Source organism: Puma concolor, chromosome E3 (genome assembly GCF_028749965.1).
Source record: "Puma concolor isolate L17-30 chromosome E3, mPumCon1.1.hap2, whole genome shotgun sequence".
In the NCBI taxonomy this organism is placed as follows: Eukaryota; Metazoa; Chordata; class Mammalia; order Carnivora; family Felidae; genus Puma; species Puma concolor.
Window position 1 is genome coordinate 42,406,199 of NC_141682.1, and position 14,921 is coordinate 42,421,119.

The following is a 14,921-nucleotide window of genomic DNA, read 5'->3' on the forward strand; positions in this document are numbered from 1 at the left end:
CGCATGAAGCTAGTAATCACCACAGCAGATGATTTAAGAAATTAAGATCGACAACGGCCGTCACAAAAGTCCCATGGACAGATTCAGCAGATGAGTCACTTAGAAGAGGGTGAGCCAGAAGAAATGATCCTCAAGGCGGCAGGGAAGAAGGAGGATGGATCAGTCTTCACGTCGAGGGCGCTCAGCAATGTCGGAGAACGCCAGCCGCGGAGGAAGAAAAGACCTTCGAGGAGCAGTGGTTGGTCTCACACTTGGGAGTGAAAGACGGCCACGGCCACGAGGGTTCTGTGCACGATGCCGGAGGATTCCGCGCGCCTACCGAAAGGCCCCCAGCGGACACCTGAAATGCTGAAGTGGTCAGCGCGGGTCAGTAAGAACTAGTAAACGTATAGGTCACGACACTCATGTGTTGGGCTTAAGGATACACCCACAGGGAATTAAATTCTGTGCTGCAGCAATTGCCTGCCAGCTGGGGGCGCACAAGTCAATGCTGCCACGCTGCCTTGAGGCCCTAGGATTGCCCACAAGGAGAAGGCCGGGGCACCAGCCCACTTCACCGTCTGCTCAGGGAGGACCTCTGCTCTGATCTCTGTGGCGGTAGAACTCCTCTACTGATTGACCTGTGCGCGCAGTCTAGAATTGCTTGAGCTGGTAGGGTGTAGGTATTCGGCAAAGGGACAGGTCTGGACACAGCAGTGACTCTGCTAGGGGCAGGGCTTGGCCAAGCCCGGCAGGTGGCACCAAACAGAGGGCTTTCAGGTTGAGACATAGACGCCACGCTGACCGGGGTCAGGAGGTGGGTGGCATGGTGCTTGGTACCCGCGGTCGGTACCGAGGGCTTGTTTATTGTCTCTGTGCCGGCCGCTGCCAAGCACACAGCCAGTGAACCAGCGTGGATGGGGGGTCGGAGCAGGGGCCGTAACAAGGATTAGCGTCATTTCAGATGAAGAAAAAAAACAGAGGAGAGAGAGAGCCCTGTGGCCTCCTTGACTCATTAGCTGGGAGGCCCATCTGTCACCTCAGCAGCTGACCAGAGACCGCCTGGCTCGCTAGGAAAGGCCGTGTGGGGTGTGCGTGTCTGGCCCCCGACAGTCCCTGCAGACCAGCATGGACACAGGGGGCACAGTGGGGCCAGCTGGTCACAGGAGCGTGGCGGTGTTGCCTCCCCACCTGAGCCAGCAGAGCTGCGGCCGGATAGACACCCGAGCGCTCCTCTGGAGCGCCGAGCGGACTCACTGCTACATCACTCAGGGCGTTACCTTTGTGTCTCCATGGACGGGCATGTCACGTGAAGCAGAGTGCAGTGTGCACCTGCACTTCCGAGTAAACATCACAAGCCTCTTCCTCGGGGCGTTTGACTGAGGTCGACGGAAGCTTCCCTGTGGGGCGAGGGCGCACGTTTACGCTCCGGGCAGTCGGGCAGGGGGACAGGCCTAATCACCATTTCACGTTTCGCCTGGGTAGAGTGCTAGTTAGGGGACATCCTTCGTCACAGGATTTCTAGGAGATGAGAGGTCTCTATACGCGGAGAAGTTAGGCCGTTCAGGGCAGACATCCTACTGAGCATAACTGGAAATGTTGAGACCTGGTTTTGTTCTTCTGTCTTTATTTATTAAAAAAAAATTTTCTTTTTAACGTTTGTTTATTTTTGAGACAGAGAGAGACAGAGCATGAACAGGAGAGTGAGGGAGACACAGAATCCGAGGCAGGCTCCAGGCTCTGAGCTGTCAGCACAGAGCCCGACGCAGGGCTCGAACTCACGGACCGCGAGATCATGACCTGAGCCGAAGTCGGATGCCCAACCGACCGAGCCACCCGGGCACCCCTGTTCTTCTGTCTTTAATCTGGCTGAAGGCTTTGCATAGCTATCCACGCAGCAAGGCGCGCAGCCCCGTTCAGGGAGGAGGGAGCCCAGGTGGGCAAGCCTGGCAGTGTGGCTCTTGGGCCCCGGCAGGCCGGGGCCTGCCTAGGAGGGAGGTGCCCTGCCCTCGAGGAGGGACACACTTGCAGGACGCGAGCCCTCCCGCCTCCCCGGTCTGCAGCCTCACCCAGCATCTCTCAGTTCCTGACACTGGATTAAGGTGGCTGGGGACCCTGGTGCCCCAGCCACGTGCCCTGTCACGCGTATGTGCTCTGGAGAAGGATGTGTCATCCCAGGCTGCCGCGGTGGAAGGGTTTTCCCACACAGTGTCTGGCCCTCTGTCCAAAATAACCAGATACTGAATGAAAAATAACCCATGTGCTCAGGGACATACGACAATGGGATGATAAAAAGAGAGGGAGGGGACATCTGGGGGGCTCAGTCGGTTAGGCATCTGACTTTGGCTCACATCACGATCTCAGGGTCCCTGAGTTCGAGCCCCGCATCGGGCTCTGTGCTGACAGCTCCAAGCCTGGAGCCTGCTTTGGATTCAGTGTCTCCCTCTCTCTTTCTCTCCCTTTCTCTCAAAAATAAGCGTTAAAAAGAAAGAAAGAAAACCACGGGAATCCAGATAACACAGTTAACAGACACCTTCTTGGTGAAAATCTCAGTGCTGGGGCAGGGAGTGCCAGAGAGTGTGGGCGCGTTCCTAGGCCGACAGGGCTGTGCCGAGTATGAGCAGAAAAGAAATGAATGGGTTGTAATCCATTGGATGAAGCCATCTGAGGTCCACACGGATGTAAATAAATGCAGATGGAGAGCACATCTTCCTTAGAACACCAGCCAGCTGTGGGTGTGCGGTCAAATGAAGGGGTTGGAAAATCACCGGGTGGTAACAATTCGTATGTATCTCAGTATCTCCCCGCAATTGCCTATTTGATAACAAAAGAAAAATAATGAAGTGGAAAAAATTGGCTGGCACTTGGTTTGCTACCAGTACTGGGACGAACCCACTTGGTGTTCTTGATGTGATTGAGCATCACTTCTGTGACATTCCTGCCCAAGAGTGCCCAGTGAGTGTCACCACAAGGATATAGTGAACCGTTGTGTAGGGTAACTGCCTGGACTCTTGAGAACGTCGTGTTGGTAAGGATGAGGGCCCAGGTTAAAGGAGGCAGGAGGGAGAAAAACACTCTCCGGTCCATAACCGGACGGCAAAACACATCTGAGCTTGTCTTCTGGGTCGGCAGGCCGCGTCATGTCGGTGTTGAACCGCCTCTGCCCCTGTTCCGGGGGCACGTCTGGGCTCAGTGCAGGGAGCAAGGCCTTATGGGCGAGGGGTTGGTGTGCGCCTGGCCTGAGCGCTGGGAGTGGGAGAGGCTGCCGGCAGCCAGCCTGGGAAGGCCCCTGGCCTTCCGTGGAGCGGGCCACATTTCCCGGTGTCCCCAGGGGACGGATCTCTGGTCCAGACCCGGGGCTTGATGCCATGATCCTGGGGTTGTGTTGTGATCTCTACAGGAACTACTGACCGAAGGGTTACTTTATTAGAGAGAGGAGATGGAAAATAAACAGCCAGAAGAAGGCAAGAAAGAAGCAAAAAACACAGAATAGAAGGACAGACAGCAGATAACAAGATGGTGGACAACCCCTGTTCCCTTAGTAGTCACACCAGATGCAGCAGGACCAAATTGTTTGATTGGAAGAAAGATTGTCCAGCTGGATCTTAACAAGGCTAGCTTTCCCAGCAGACACACGAAAGCAGAATAACAAGTTAAACATGAAAGGATGGAAAACCCAAGTCCTGCAAACGGCATCCCAGCAGAAAAGGCAGCACAGAGGCAGGGTGTTCCCGGTTGGGCATATGTGGGCCCGTCCAGGTTTTATTCTGAGAACATCGAAAGGGACAGAGCAGTGGGCATTTTCTCTGGCCGCAGCACCTGGGAGGTTGGCTACGTTTGCTGTGCCCGTGTGTGTGCGTGCGTGTGTGTGAGCACATGCACACTCTCCCTGTCTCCGTTTCTGGCTGTCTTGTAGAGACATGGGCTCCCCCACATGACATTTCCTCTTGCAGGTCATTGGCCAGAACTTTCTGTGGTGTCAGCCTGCAGCGAAGGCCCAGGGCACTAACGGTCTTGATTCCAAGAGCCAGCTTTATTGTCTACAAGTTTAAAAAGGGAAAAGATAACCGATAGCTCTTCCTCCCTTCTTTTTTATTATTTAAAAAAATTTATTTATATATTTTGAAAGAACGAGCGGGTGAGGGGCAGAGAGAGAGAGAGAGAGAGAGAGAGAGAGAGAGAGAATCTTAAGCAGGCTCAGAGCTGTCAGTGCAGACCCCGACGTTGGGCTCAAACTCAGGAACCGTGAGATCATGACCTGAGCTAAAGTCAGACGCTCCCCTTCTTCCTCTTCTGTTCTGTCTGGTGTGGCTCTTTCTTCTCTCTTCCCTTTGTCATCTGGACTCAGAGCTCATGTACGTAGTGGGCTTGGCTCTGTGCTGCAGGCTGTGGAAAATTAAACCATGTTGTTCTTGCTTTTCACCTAAAGATGGACTTTTTTTGTTGAATTTTTTTTTTTACATTTATTTATTTTTGAGACACAGAGACAGAGCACAAGTGGGGGAGGGGCAGAGAGAGAGAGAGAGAGAGAGAGAGAGAGAGACCCAAAGAATCTGAAGCCGGCTCCAGACTCCGAGCTGTCAGCACAGAGCCCGATGCGGGGCTCCAACTCACGAACTGTGAGATCATGACCCAAGCCGAAGTCAGATGCTCAATCGACTGAGCCACCCAGGCACCCCAAGATGGACTTTTTTATACATGTGGGAGGCACGCTGGGGACCTGTCTGAGGCGTAAGACACACAGTCTTGGACACATCGGAGTCGAAGGCTATGTCCTGCTGGACGGGGTGCTTGTGTAGGGGGAGGGCAAAGGTGAGCAGGTGCAGGGGTGGAGCGCATGCTCTGCGGGCTTGGGCTTCCAAGCCGGGATGCCTTTTCCCTTTAAGTTGGAGTTTTTTTTCTCGTTTGACCAAATGAGTGTTTACAGAAAGTAACCAAAGGTTAATATTCCTTACTCGTAATGGGGAAACTGAAAAAACAGTTTAGCGCTTAGCCTGTGATCTGGATTCCAGTGCTGTGGTTATTATGGTGACGATATTGGTGGTTTTATGTTTTTAAGTATAGAAGAGGAATAACAGTGTCATTTAAAAATAATGTTTTATGGTGGGACGGCTGGCTGGCTCCGTCGTTGCACTTGATCTCCAGGTCATGAGTTTGAGCCCCATGTTGGGTGTAGAGCCTACTTTTTACAAAAATTGTTTAAAGTAATAAAAATGAAATTGTATGATTTTTTTTTTTAAATTTTTTTTAACATTTATTTATTTTTGAGACAGAGAGAGAGAGAGAGAGAGAGAGAGCATGAACGGGGGAGGGGCAGAGAGAGAGGGAGACACAGAATCGGAAGCAGGCTTCAGGCTCTGAGCCATCAGCCCACAGCCTGACGCGGGGCTCGAACTCACGGACTGTGAGATCGTGACCTGAGCTGAAGTCGGACGCTCAACCAACTGAGCCACCCAGGCGCCCCTGAAATTGTATGATTCTTAAAGAGTTTTGATGTGGCAAGCTCCCATCATTCTGTCTGCTTCACGGTAGGAATGATCTAGATAAGGAAACGTACACAGGCACAAGACCGGGGACAGGCATCGGTGTCTCTGTCCTCGTCCCCATCCCTTCCTATGAGCCCTTGGACGGGACATGTTGTGTACTAGGAGCCTTTGGGCCCTGCCCCTGCCCCCAGCTGGCTGGAACCCGTTAGTGGCCTCTCCAGAGGCTTTGGCGGCTGTGGATGGGTGGGTCAGAGAAACTGCGTGGTGTTGGACGGTGACCTACTCCTTTCTGGAGACGGACGTGGAGCACATGTTTCCTGAGCCAGCGCAGAACTTCGGTGGCTGTGTCTCCATCCGGTGCTGTGGCCTCATTGGCCAGAATAGGAGGACCACCGGGCTGGCACTTTTCTCATTTTCGTGGCCTCAGGTGCCACCTCTCCTGAGACCGGATGCCAAGGCCCCCGGGGAGTTGGTCCCCCTTCGGTCGGGCCTCTCTTCTGGCCGTGCTGCCTGGCCCTGCACGTCCTGCGTGATGGGTGTTCAGGGTACCGAGGGGCCTGGTCCCCAGTCTCGTTAGGGCGCCTTTTTCTGAGTCTGTGCGTGGCACGAATCGGGCCCGGTGAGGCGATGGTTGTCCACAGGGGTTCCATCCCCGTAGAGACGGTCTCCTCTCCCTCTCTGCACCGAGGACACTGGAGTCTGAGGACCTCCGTGATGCGCCCCAGGTCCCCGCGCTTGGCGCACTCTGGGCACTGTGGGTCGTGGTGTGCTCGACAGAGAGGCCGGGACTCCTGACGGGGCGGCAGTCGGGCGGGTCCTGCGAGGCCCCCATATCCCGGCAGCCATCACAGAACGTCTTCTCTTTCCCTGAGCCCCTTGTCGCTACCGGAGGGCAGTCTGGGAGGAGGAGGTGCCTGGCGGGGCGTGGGGGGGGTACCTTGACGGGAGAACAGCACGGCCCCCAGAAGTCATTGCCCCCAGAAATCATTGCGGTGCGACCGGCCCCGAGGGTGCCCGGGAGCTCGGTCCATTGAGCATCCAACTCCTGGTTTCGCCGCACCCGGCAGGCAGCTTGCAGCCTCCGTAGATGCACGTGCACCTTCACCCCCGGCTCCCGCCTGCGTCCCGTGAGCCTTGTCACACTCGTGCGCCAGAGTCCCGGATGGCTCCTTGAAGGGGTCGTGGCCTCCTGTGGCCTCAGACTCTGGGGAGAAGCAGCGGGGGTAGGGGCACCGGTGTCGCTGCTGCTGGTGGTGGAGGTGCGCCCCGCTGTGCGGCAAGTAAGCCTGCCAGCAGCGTTCTTTAGAAGGCCCGAGAGCAGAATGGCGCGTCCCATTTGTTTTTTTTTTTTTTTTTTTAATTTTTTTTTTTCAACGTTTATTTATTTTTGGGACAGAGAGAGACAGAGCATGAACGGGGGAGGGGCAGAGAGAGAGGGAGACACAGAATCGGAAACAGGCTCCAGGCTCTGAGCCATCAGCCCAGAGCCCGACGCGGGGCTCAAACTCACGGACCGCGAGATCGTGACCTGGCTGAAGTCGGACGCTTAACCGACTGCGCCACCCAGGCGCCCCTGGCGCGTCCCATTTGTAGTGACGTGCATAAAAGTGCAAACCGAGGTGACAAGTGTGTGCGCACTTACACGTCTGCCTAAATGCACGCCAAAGATCCGGAAGATGCCTGGGGCTTAACCGATCCCTCTGGGAAGAGCAGAAGGGCCGGAGGCAGGACAGAGAGAGGCACCTGCCCCTTGTGCTGTGTTTTCTGGATTCTTTACATGCACGGTTCATAAATCGGTATCTGCACGGATACTCGCCCGTGGATGTGGGTGATTGCGCACGTGTCCTTGGGCTGCTGCTGACCTTTGCTCCCTGTTCACAGGTGCGGGTCCTGGCGGGAGCCTGCCAACCCCTACTACGTCAGCTCCGGCTACGCCCTCGCCCCGGCCACCAGTGCCAACGACAGTGAGCAGCAGAGCCTATCCAGTGATGCCGACAGCCTGTCCCTCACCGACAGCAGCGTGTGAGTCCCCTCTTCTTGGGCGAACCCCGGCAGGCCCCCCGCTGCTGCACGGACAGTCCGCGCTGCGGGACGTGTCCTTGATGGTCCCCGGGGCTGCAGCCACTGCTTCTCCCCAGGCCAAGGCTGCTGGGACCTTTGAAAGAGAAGAAACTAAGGAAGCAGATTCCAGAGCTGCCCACCTCTCATGCCGTGGTTCAGTTTTGTCTTCGGCATTCGGTCTCGGGTTCGCTTTACAGACGGGTGGCCAAGCAGGGTGGGCGGTGGGGGTGCGGGCCTCCTCTGGCAGGGCTGCTTCCTGGGCAGGGGTGCCTCTCCGTACTTGTCACTGTTCAAAATCTACTCCCTGTCACCTACTTGGCGTAAGGGATGGGAAGACAGGAGCCAGAGGGGAGTCGTTACAGCTGGTTCCGGGCCAGCCCCACTGCCTGGTCGATTCAGGGACAGCTACTGGGGCCGCAACACATCTCTGAGGCCTCAGTGACCGTCAAGAACCACCTTGAGCCTTAGCGGCCCTCGGTGGTGACGGTGGACCGTATTCTCCCATCGTCCTCCCCAGGGAAGCCCTCCCTTTGTGAGAAAGTACTTATTTTCCAACACTCTTCCTTTACTTTGGTCGGTGGCTTTTGGGGACCACCCAAAGAGTGGTGTAAAACACCCTGTTGTTACATCAGGGCATTGCCCAACCAGCCTATCAACGTCATGTGGGGTCTTGGCCACCCATGAACATCAGACGTACTCAGCTCTAAGACTGTGTGCCATTCGCCATCTGACCACCACTGATGGCAAGTCCCCGGCCAGGGCCAGGGGCTGGGGGCCGGACCGCGGGCACCCTCCCCGCACAGAGGCTGCAGGGCACCCTCCCCGCACGGAGGCTGCAGGGGTGTGGGCCGGACTGCGGGCACCCTCCCCGCACAGAGGCTGCAGGGGTGTGGGCCGGACCGCGGGCACCCTCCCCGCACAGAGGCTGCAGGGGTGTGGGCCGGACCGTGGGCACCCTCCCTGCACAGAGGCTGCAGGGGTGTGGGCCAGGACCAGCAGCGGAGGGGGAGGGGGGGCAGCAACTGTCAACCGGTCGCTGGGGGATTTCTTCCCCAGCCAGCTTGTTTCTTCACAGGAAACATTTTGGAAAATCAGGTAGGGTTAAATAAGAAAGAAAAAAAGGGTTACTAAACCCTTTTTTAAATTTGTGGTCCCACTTTCTGTGCCGTTTTCATACTTGCTTCCTCCCCTTTGCCTAAGCCCCTGCCTGTGGTGTGCACTCGCCGCTTCTGCAGGCTACCCTGCGTCGCCATGCATCCGGGGCCCCTTTCTCTTTTCCTCTTCGGTGGCCACATGGTGGTGACGTCACGAGACGGGTCTGTCCCTTTGGGTTCAACTTGTGTGTGTATATTGACTATTTCATCCTTCTTTGTGTCACATCTTTTTTTTTTTTTAACGTTTATTTATTATAGAGAGACAGAGAGAGACAGAAAAGAGCATGGGAGGGGCAGAGAGGGGGGAGACACAGAATCTGAAGCAGGCTCCAGGCTCTGAACTGTCAGCACAGAGCCTGACGCGGGGCTCGAACTCACAAATCACAAGATCGTGACCTGAGCCAAAGTCGGATGCCCAACCGACTGAACCACCCAGGTGCCCCCCCCCTTTTTTTAGTTTATTTTTAGAGAGAGAGAGAGAGAGCAAGCAGGGGAGGGGCAGAGAGAGGGAAAAAGAGAATCCCAAGTAGGCTCAACCGACTGAGCCCCTCAGCCCTCAGCCACCCCCTTTGCATCACATCTTTAAGATAAAATGTTGACGTGTTTTTAGCAGTTTCTTACTTGAAATGACTGTGCTTTTAGCAGTGCCCACTGTGACCCCCACTCGCAGCTGACAGCTCGGGATCGTGCCCTCGTGCTGTTCGGTTTTCTCCTCCCAGAAATTGGTTACTACAATGAAGATTCATTTGCCAGCATATTTTTCTCATAAAGTCTGTTAATTCACTCTAAGAAAAGGACATATGTTTGCTAAAGGGAAGATCTAAAGTTTTTAAAGTATTTTTTTCCTGATATTCTGTTCATGTTGGCTTACTCTAAGACTGAGAAACGTAGGAATAGTAGGGGCGCCTGGGTGGCTATTGGTTAAGCGTCCGACATTGGCTCAGGTCATGATCTCATGGTTCGTGAGCTTGAAGCCCGTGTTGGGCTCTGTGCTGTCAGCACAGGGATCCTGTGGCCCCCTGTCTCCCTGCCCCTCCCCTACTTGTGTGCACTCCCTCTCTCCCTGTCTCCCTGTCTCCCTGCCCCTCCCCTACTTGTGTGCACTCCCTGTCTCCCTGTCTCCCTGTCTCCCTGCCCCTCCCCTACTTGTGTGCACTCCCTCTCTCCCTGTCTCCCTGTCTCCCTGCCCCTCCCCTACTTGTGTGCACTCCCTCTCTCCCTGTCTCCCTGTCTCCCTGCCCCTCCCCTACTTGTGTGCACTCCCTCTCTCCCTGTCTCCCTGTCTCCCTGCCCCTCCCCTACTTGTGTGCACTCCCTCTCTCCCTGTCTCCCTGTCTCCCTGTCTCCCTGTCTCCCTCTCTCCCTCTCTCCCTCTCTCCATCTCAAAAAATAAACATTAAAAACATTTTCCCCCTCTTTCCTTCTGCTCCCTCCCCTGTGTGTGTGTGCTCTCCCTCTTTCTGTCAAGTAAAAAAAACAAACAAACAAAATAATAATAATAAATAAATAAATATATGCTTTTTTTTTTATTTTTTCAAAAAAACGTAGGAATAAATTTAGAATGTATTTGAATATACGTCAGAGGCAAAAAGTAGCATGGTGCGTTTCTTCTACATTATTTCTCCTGGGCACAGCTGCCCTCGGCACGTCAACCACACAGTAAAAACGGTGGCATGGCTCACTCTAGACTTTGGACGTGGGCGTCCAAGGACAGTGCCTCATCCGGAGGCATGTGGGACCTTTAACCAGTGCCTGGTCAAAGCGTATGAGAAACAAGTTGGTGGCTCGGGACACCTGGGCAAAACCCTCCGGGCAGATGACGACATCTTTTAATGCATTTGACTTGCCTGCTGCTTGACAGCTGTCCCCTGAGGTGCCCCTGCTAGAGTGCTGAGCCAGTCACACTGCACACCCAGCTGGTGCCCTGATAGCCGGGACACCGAGGCAGTGACAGGAGAGATGGGCTGTCCCAGCCTCATTCTGCCTCATTCGGCCAAAGTCTCCCCTTTCCACCCAGACCAGGGCTCTCAGGAATATGATTTTAAGAGGAGAATGTTGCATCCCTGCCTGTTAGCAAAGCCGCCGAGCTGGGGGCCCAGCAGTGAAGAAATGAGATCAGAATTGTGTGCACGTGTGGATCCTGCTGGCAAGTAGGAGCACTGCTCTGAGAGCGCCCCAGCCCTGTCCCCCCACACCCCCCTCCCTGGGCCGTGCTTGGGAAGGAGGCCAGGGGACGCACATCTTCACCCACCGGAGGCCAGGGAGGCCGAGGTCTTTCAACGGCCAGGTGGTTTACGGACCCCTCCCTTCCAGCTGTCAGAGCCGGGGACCCGCTCGGGAGTTCTTCAGTGAGGAGGAGGTGGGGACCCAGAGGAGCCACTCTCTCTAGGCATCCTGCTCTGGCGGGCGTCCTCACGTCGCAGTGGCTCCTGTTGGCCACTGTGCTTCTTACCATAGGTTGAAAGTGCGGAGAGGACTGGAGAGCGGGAGGGATCGGGTCCGTGCAGTGGGTGACGTGTTAGAGCTGGCATGTGTCTTGAGTAGGTACATCCAGCCATGTACAGACAACACGCGATTTGATCCATACGTTTATTACAATCTTCAGGAGGGTTTATGACTAAAACTTACGTCAAGGAAGCTAATTTGCGTACCCTCAGAGAGAGAACGCTGCCTTTCCAGTCTGCCTTGGAAGACAGCAGGTAACCTAGAACCTGGGAGATCTGTTCCAGTGGGATCTAAATTGTCTTGGCTGTCCGTGTCTTGGTCTGTTTACAGCACCCCTGCCACGGGCACCTGGGCGTTCAGTGACAGGTCAGTGAATGTTTCAGGCTTTGTGGCCACATACGGTCTCTGTCACATATTCCTTTCCTGCTTTTCTTCCCCCCCAGTTTTATTTTTTTTGTTTTTATTTATTTTTGAGACCGAGAGACAGAGCATAAGCAGGGGAGGGGCAGAGAGAGAGGGAGACACAGAGTCAGAAGCAGGCTCCAGGCTCTGAGCTGTCAGCACAGAACCCGACGCGGGGCTCAAACTCACAAACCGCGAGATTGTGACCTGGGCCGAAGTCAGACGCTTAACCGACGGAGCCACCCAGGCGCCCCTTCCCCTTCAAGTTTTGAGAGAGAACACAAGTGGGGGAGGGGCAGAGGGAGAGAGCAAGAATCTTTTTTTTTTTTTTTTCTTTTAAATTTTTTTTTCAACGTTTTTGATTTATTTTTGGGACAGAGAGAGACAGAGCATGAACGGGGGAGGGGCAGAGAGAGAGGGAGACACAGAATCGGAAACAGGCTCCAGGCTCCGAGCCACCAGCCCAGAGCCCGACGCGGGGCTCGAACTCACGGACCGCGAGATCGTGACCTGGCTGAAGTCGGACGCTTAACCGACTGCGCCACCCAGGCGCCCCAGAGAGCAAGAATCTTAAGCAGGCTCTATGCTCAGTGTGGGACCCGACAGGGGCTCGATCCCACGACTCCGGGATCATGACTTGAGCTGAAATGAAGAATAAAATGAAATGACGCTCATCCTACTGAGCCACCGAGGTGCCCCTTGTCCACTGCTTTAGAAAACGGAGAAACCCTTGTTAGCTCTCCGGCTGTAGAGAGCAGGCCTCGCCAGCTGCACTTCCCTGAGCTGTTTGTCTTGCACTCACGCCGGGCTCTCTCTCCTCCGGACAGGGATGGAGTCCCGCCGTACAGGACCCGTAAGCAGCACCGCCGGGAGATGCAAGAGAGCGTCCAGGTCAACGGGCGGGTGCCCCTACCTCACATCCCTGTAAGTTCTGGCCACGCAGCCCTGCGCCCTGTCTCCTGGGCCCTCTGGGACCATGCCCACCCTTTCTCCCTCCACCCCCGGCCACTGTGGCACTGGGCAGCGGGAAGGGCATTGCTTCCTGTGGGCTCAGCTCATGTCCAGGCATAGCGTGTGGTCAACACGAGGTCACGCCCCACAGGCTGGCAAGGACAGCGTGGGCGACTTGTAGGCCCACACGTTCCCTTCACAGGGGCAGGGAGGGCCTCACGTAGCACCTGCTGTGCAGTCTTCCTGTCCTGCTAAGTGACGTGCTGCTCCTCGATGTGGGAGAGCAGCTCTGAGCCCCTGTCCCTGGCTCGATACCGGGCCCGGCCCCTGCACGGGCCACCTCACTGTGGCTCCGTGCGGAAGCCTGACGGCGGCAATGCTCGGCGCCTCTGATCCCAAGTTACTGTGAGCACTTGCTGTGGGAGGTGCCTCAGCTTCGCCTCCTGGGAGGAAATAGTGAGGTGACAGTAGTCCCCCCGACTGTGGGCGCCGGAGGGGGGGCTTCGCAGAGCAGGCAGGCAGCCCGCCCCCACCTGCAGAGACCTCTTTATCTTGGCGTGCCAACTGAACGGGAAAGACTTCTCAGGGAAGAGAAGGAGGCCTTGCAGGAGTCTCAAACCGTTGGTGCTGTGAGCAGCTGTCCGCGGTTCCTGTGCAGGTGAAGGGGACGTCTCTCGGGGTCACCGCACACTCATCCGTGGCCGGTTCTTTGCTTAGAGTCTTTTAGCTAATTTCCAGGTAAGAAAGGTGATTTTTATGGTTGAGCAGAAAGGTTGTGGGTATGTTCTTGCTTCTGAGAAGAGGATGGGTGGTCAGTGTTAGGGGCACCCAGGGGACTCGGTCGGTTCAGTGTCGTGACCTCAGGTTCGGCTCAGGTCATGACCTCACTGCTGGCGGAGTCGGGCCCCGTGTCGGGCTCTGTGCTGACAGCACGGAGCCTGCCTGTGATTCTCTTCCTCTCTCTCTCTCTCTCTCTCTCTCTCTCTCTCTCTCTGCCTCTCCCTGCTTGTGTGCTCTCTAAATAAATAAATAAATGTTAAAAAAAAGGAAAAAACAGAAAAACCTGGTCAAGCATCTTGTCACCTCCCAGCACAGACTTGACCTAAGCCAGGCACCGACAGCGTGTGCTCGGGAGGAGTGGATGCTGCTGCTGGTGGTCTGTGTGCGTGTGTGTGCCTGCGTGTGCGTGCACGCTGCCGGGGCCCCTCAGGGCTCCCCCGTAGGGAGCACCAGCCAACTCGTGCTGTCGGAGCACAGCCGGGGCCTGCACACGTCTTCACCTCGCTGTAGGCTGGTGCGTGTGTCTCCTTGCTCTCTTCAGAGATCTTTTTTGTTTTTTGTGTTTTGTGGTTTTTTTAAGGGTTATTTATTTAGTTATTTTCAGAGAGGGGGCAGGGAGTGGGGGAGGGGCAGGGAGAGAGGGAGACAGAGAATCCCAAGTAGGCTCCGCACTGTCAGCACGGAGCCTGATGCAGGGCTCGGTCTCAGATGGTGACCTGAGTCAATACCGAGTCAGACGCTTAACTGACTGACCCCCCAGGTTCCTCTCTTCATGGATGTGTAAACTCAGGACTGGGCCTGGGCAGGGGGAGCAGTAGGGGTGCCTGGGTACCCTGTGTCCCAGAAAGGAAGGGGGTGAGTGGACACAGGAGCCACGTGGAGGTGCTCCCTCCCACCAGGCCACCAAAGCGTGAGGGTCAGTGGCGGTGAGGCGGGAACGTGCGCGTCTCCGCTGACGGACTGAACGCACCGGGAGTGTGATGAGCAGCAGGACACCTGCAGCGGCCCAGGTGAAGCTGTCGCTCCCATGGGAAAAAGGGACTTCAGGGCAGGGGTGCCATCCTCGGCCGTGAGGGGACCCATGGATGCTGCCCCCTCGAGGACCATGAGAGGCCCGGGGCCTCTTGCCGGAGAAATCAGCAGGACACAGCCCACGTTGAGGGCCACCCTGCCCAAGAACTGGCTTCAAATTTTCAAAAGTCACAGGGTCACAAAAGTCCAGAGGAGACAGCCTCATTCCAGACTGAGGGAGTGCAGAGAAACGGTCCGGCTGAGCGCCGTGGCCGTGCAGGGCCTGTGGGGCCTCCGGGTCCAGGGATGCTCATGTCAGGGAGCCCTCCTCTGTGGGACGCCTACCAACCAATTCTGGCGATAGGATCTGATTCGAACAATTAAACGGCATATTCAAGAAAACCAAAAGAGAAAGTTGGTGAGCTGGAATATAGACCTGGAAAGATGTCTCAGAATGCGGCACAGAGAATCAGGAAGAGACAAGAGTCAGAAGTGTCATTGGGGGAATGTTCCAGAATCGAGGAAAGCAAGGCATCTTCAGTCTCTGGAAGGTCCTGGCCAAGTCAGCGTGAAGGCAGAGCTGAGAGAGGCAGGCATGGCAGCGAGAGCCTGGCTTTACCGTGCGGTGTGGACAGTGCTGTGGCCCACAGGC

The 14,921-nt window shown here is 55.8% G+C and overlaps 1 protein-coding gene across 4 annotated transcripts in view; it reads left to right on the plus strand.

The window, feature by feature from the left end:
- The window catches only part of AXIN1 (axin 1), a 64,646-nt gene that overhangs the window by 32,329 nt on the left and 17,396 nt on the right, over positions 1 to 14,921 (plus strand). For all 4 annotated transcript variants that reach the window (XM_086691763.1, XM_086691764.1, XM_086691765.1 and 1 more), the window contains exons 3-4: positions 7,347 to 7,487; positions 12,355 to 12,451. In XM_086691763.1, the coding sequence (XP_086547889.1) occupies positions 7,347 to 7,487; positions 12,355 to 12,451 (238 nt within the window). The remainder of the gene's footprint in view (positions 1 to 7,346; positions 7,488 to 12,354; positions 12,452 to 14,921) is intronic.